The 3,180-nt window shown below is 43.5% G+C and overlaps 1 protein-coding gene across 1 annotated transcript; it reads right to left on the bottom strand.

The window, feature by feature from the left end:
• Positions 1–268: 268 nt before the first annotated feature.
• Positions 269–1,047, bottom strand: LOC105742891 (protein POLR1D-like). Its single transcript, XM_012515834.2, has one exon. The coding sequence runs from the start codon at positions 980–982 to the stop codon at positions 620–622; it is 363 nt and encodes a 120-aa protein (XP_012371288.1). The 5' UTR covers positions 983–1,047; the 3' UTR covers positions 269–619.
• Positions 1,048–3,180: the final 2,133 nt, after the last annotated feature.

The raw sequence follows: 3,180 nt of genomic DNA, 5'->3' as shown, positions 1-3,180 counted from the left end.
TAGAGAAATTATTCTAGCTAACAAATGTATTTGGAAATGCACTGGAAACAAAAGAGCCAATTTTTAAACTTCAAGTAATTTAGAACATTAAATCCAAAGCCATTTTGAGAATTTCCTACTTTGTTAACCTAAATGAAAACAAATGCAAAGCTATCGCAGAGCTTCTTGGTCAGTTCCCAGCCTGGAGAGAGTTACAATTTTTCATAGATCTGCCTGCTGACCACATAACTTTTAAATTTTATTTTGACTCCCAAAAAAATAAAGCATGTGATTTGTAAGTGTTTTATTATTTGAGAAGTTTTGAGAAATTACCAAATTATAGCACATCAAAAACTGGGACTAGATTTAACAATTTGAAAACTTTTCTAAAACTAAGTTCCACACAAAACAGGATAAAAACAACAAAGATGTACACTACACGGCTGAAGGAGCACACTCTTGCTAAGCCTTGTCTTCAGAACAAGTTTCTTTGCATTCGCTTCCATGAAGAGTCAAGAGGTCATGACTTGCTGGTCACCATCAGCGACCTTACAAAACAACCTGGGAGGGAGTCGTTCTCAGGTGTTTTTCCTGGTTGCTCACCTCTGTGCTGCTGCACCCCAGTCCCAGTGTGGTGAACTCAGTGCCTGCTGGGTCGTGGGTCGCACTTGTCCCTGGTGCCCCGCTTCCTTGGAGGAGAGTAGCTCACGGAGCTTCGAGCATGCAAGCTGTGCTTGTAAGGATGGCTTCTCTGCTTCTTCGTGTCTTTCTGGTCCTGGCTTTTTGCGGTTTCCTTAGTACCCTCTTTTTGTTCATGGTCTTGCTCTTTATGGGAGGGCAGTGTGTTTTTAATTGTGTTAATTAGGAATCTTTTATTTGTACCAGCAAGAGGACACTTCATCCAACCCATCGGTCCCATTGTCTCTGCTCTAGTTTTCCCACGTTTTGCCTCCTTCAGCAGTTCTTCTATTGCTTTCCTCTCTAGCTCCTGGTCCTCTTCCATCGCAGAGCGGCTTCAGAATCCTTAAGCTGTGCAGGCGGCTCGGAGGCTCCGTCCCATGTCGCGAAATGCGCAGGATCCTACTTTCTAACAGCAAGTCAGCTACAATGTTGCCATAACCTACTCGCCTTCTAAGTCTACCTCTGAACACAAGAGTTCTCAAGGATATCATAGATCTAAACCATAGCAGATGACCAATGGACAACTAAAAACAAGATGAAACTGCCTTCATTTTACATCTGTCTTCTTTATTGCCTTAAAACTTCCTATCAGGTCCTTGTTCAGGTCTACACATTGGCATGTTAATCATTTAGGGAATGTCTGTCTGAAAAGTAAGTATCTCACTCAGATTTTCCATTGCTGGAACCCAATGTCCAATATCCACAATTTAAAGAAGGAGACATTTAATTTTGCTCATGCTTTCAGGGAGTTCAGTCCATGATCAGCTGACTTCAAGTTAGAGACATCATGACTGAGGGGCACAATGAAGCTTAGCTACTTAGCTCCTGGCAGCAGGGAAGCAAATCAGGCAAACAGAGCCACAGAGGAACGGGCAAGAGGCCAGATATAGACTCCAAGGCCACACCTCCATGACATGCCCATACATATCCAGAAATATGCTGTACTATTTCTCTGGACAGCTCCCAAAACAATAGAGTTGACCATCAATCGTACCAGTAACAAGAAAGGTTATCAGCTCTAAATTGATCTAACCTGTCTCGCTCCTCTTCAAGACTGAAGACACCAAGATAAGAGTAACTAAAGTAATTTTCAAGACTTGCAGGAGGGGCTGTGGAGATGGCTCAGTGGAATAAGTGCTTCCCTGGCAACGCAAGGGCCTGAGTTCAATCACCGGTTCCACCAAAAAAATAAAAAAAAAAAAAAGACTTGCAGGGATAGCCACTTGCCAATTTTTTGTTTTATGTATTTAGTACAGGGTCTACAGGATCTTACTACATAGATTGGACTCGTAGTGATTTTCCTGTTTTCAGCCTCCCAATTTTAGAATGTCCAATTCCAAATACTCTCAAGCAATGCCTAGACATCCCCAGTCATTGTACTATACCTGCAGTAACCTCAGATTGTAGGAAGACCAGAGCCCTGCAAACCACACCATGATGAGGTCACCTTACCCATCAGAGGGAGCAATTACCCCAGGACCAAGGCGGACCCTGTAAGCCAGAACCACAGTCACCTCACAGTGGGAACCAAATTTCCCTCTCAGGAGAGGATGTCACTCCCAGAACCTCATAGAGTCAGTGCTACCACAGCAGTCAACCACGTCGCGCCTGGCTCATTATGCAAATCCCCAACTCTTACCCTTGTTCTCCTTTTCTATAAATCCTCAAGGATTCTGTTAGCACCTGAAAGACCTTGCTCCTCTTTATCCGACCTTCACCACTGCTCACCTCCTTCATCAGCGTTTTGGGATAAGTAGCCAGCCCCACTCTATTAGGACCCCTGGAGCTAGGGCTTAGGCCCTAAAACTCTAGTAATACTCCTTCTCACCATCCAATCAACAAGCAGTCTTTTTCCTCTCTCTCCTTAGTTTCCTGGCTATTGATAAAATAGGGAGATTTAGCTTTTCTTTTTTTTTCCTTTTCCTCAGCTTCTGTCTTCTATGCCTGTCAGCCTTGCAATAAACCTCTCTTCACAAAATTCATCACATGGTACTGGCTCCTGTGTGCGTTGGTAATGAATCCTTGCTTATTAGCAATTATCTTACATATACGTGCTAATGCCACAAACCTAATAGGTTAAGGAAAGACATCACTGTTTCTCCCCCACATTGACAAAGTTATAAAAGTAATTCCATGGAAAAAATAGTCCTTTCAACAAACAGTGCTAGAAAAGTTAGATTTCTATTTTAAAAAAATTTGACTTTCATGCACATACCCTACTGATAGGTTATGGCCCTACTAAGAATTGCTGAATTATTATGGTGGTCGTCTAATATGGCTGAAGCCCTTAAAACAACAGCTTACCTTCCCAACGACCACTTCCTCCACTTTCCCCACTCCAGCCCTGGGTACAACTTCCTTTGACCTTTCCCGCCCACACAGGGAACCTCCAATCAGCTCCTTATATGTCACTAAACCTGCTCTCAAACTCCGCCCCCAGCAAAAGTCCGTATATTCTCAGGCTCCCTGTCTCAGGTCGGAGGATCCGCCCATCTTCCTGACCTCGGTCCTCTCCATGGG

The sequence above is a fragment of the Octodon degus genome, unplaced genomic scaffold (assembly GCF_000260255.1).
Source record: "Octodon degus isolate 3935 unplaced genomic scaffold, OctDeg1.0 scaffold00080, whole genome shotgun sequence".
NCBI classification, from domain to species: Eukaryota; Metazoa; Chordata; class Mammalia; order Rodentia; family Octodontidae; genus Octodon; species Octodon degus.
Note: the sequence above shows the minus strand (reverse complement) of the source record. Positions and strands in the feature narration are given on the sequence as shown.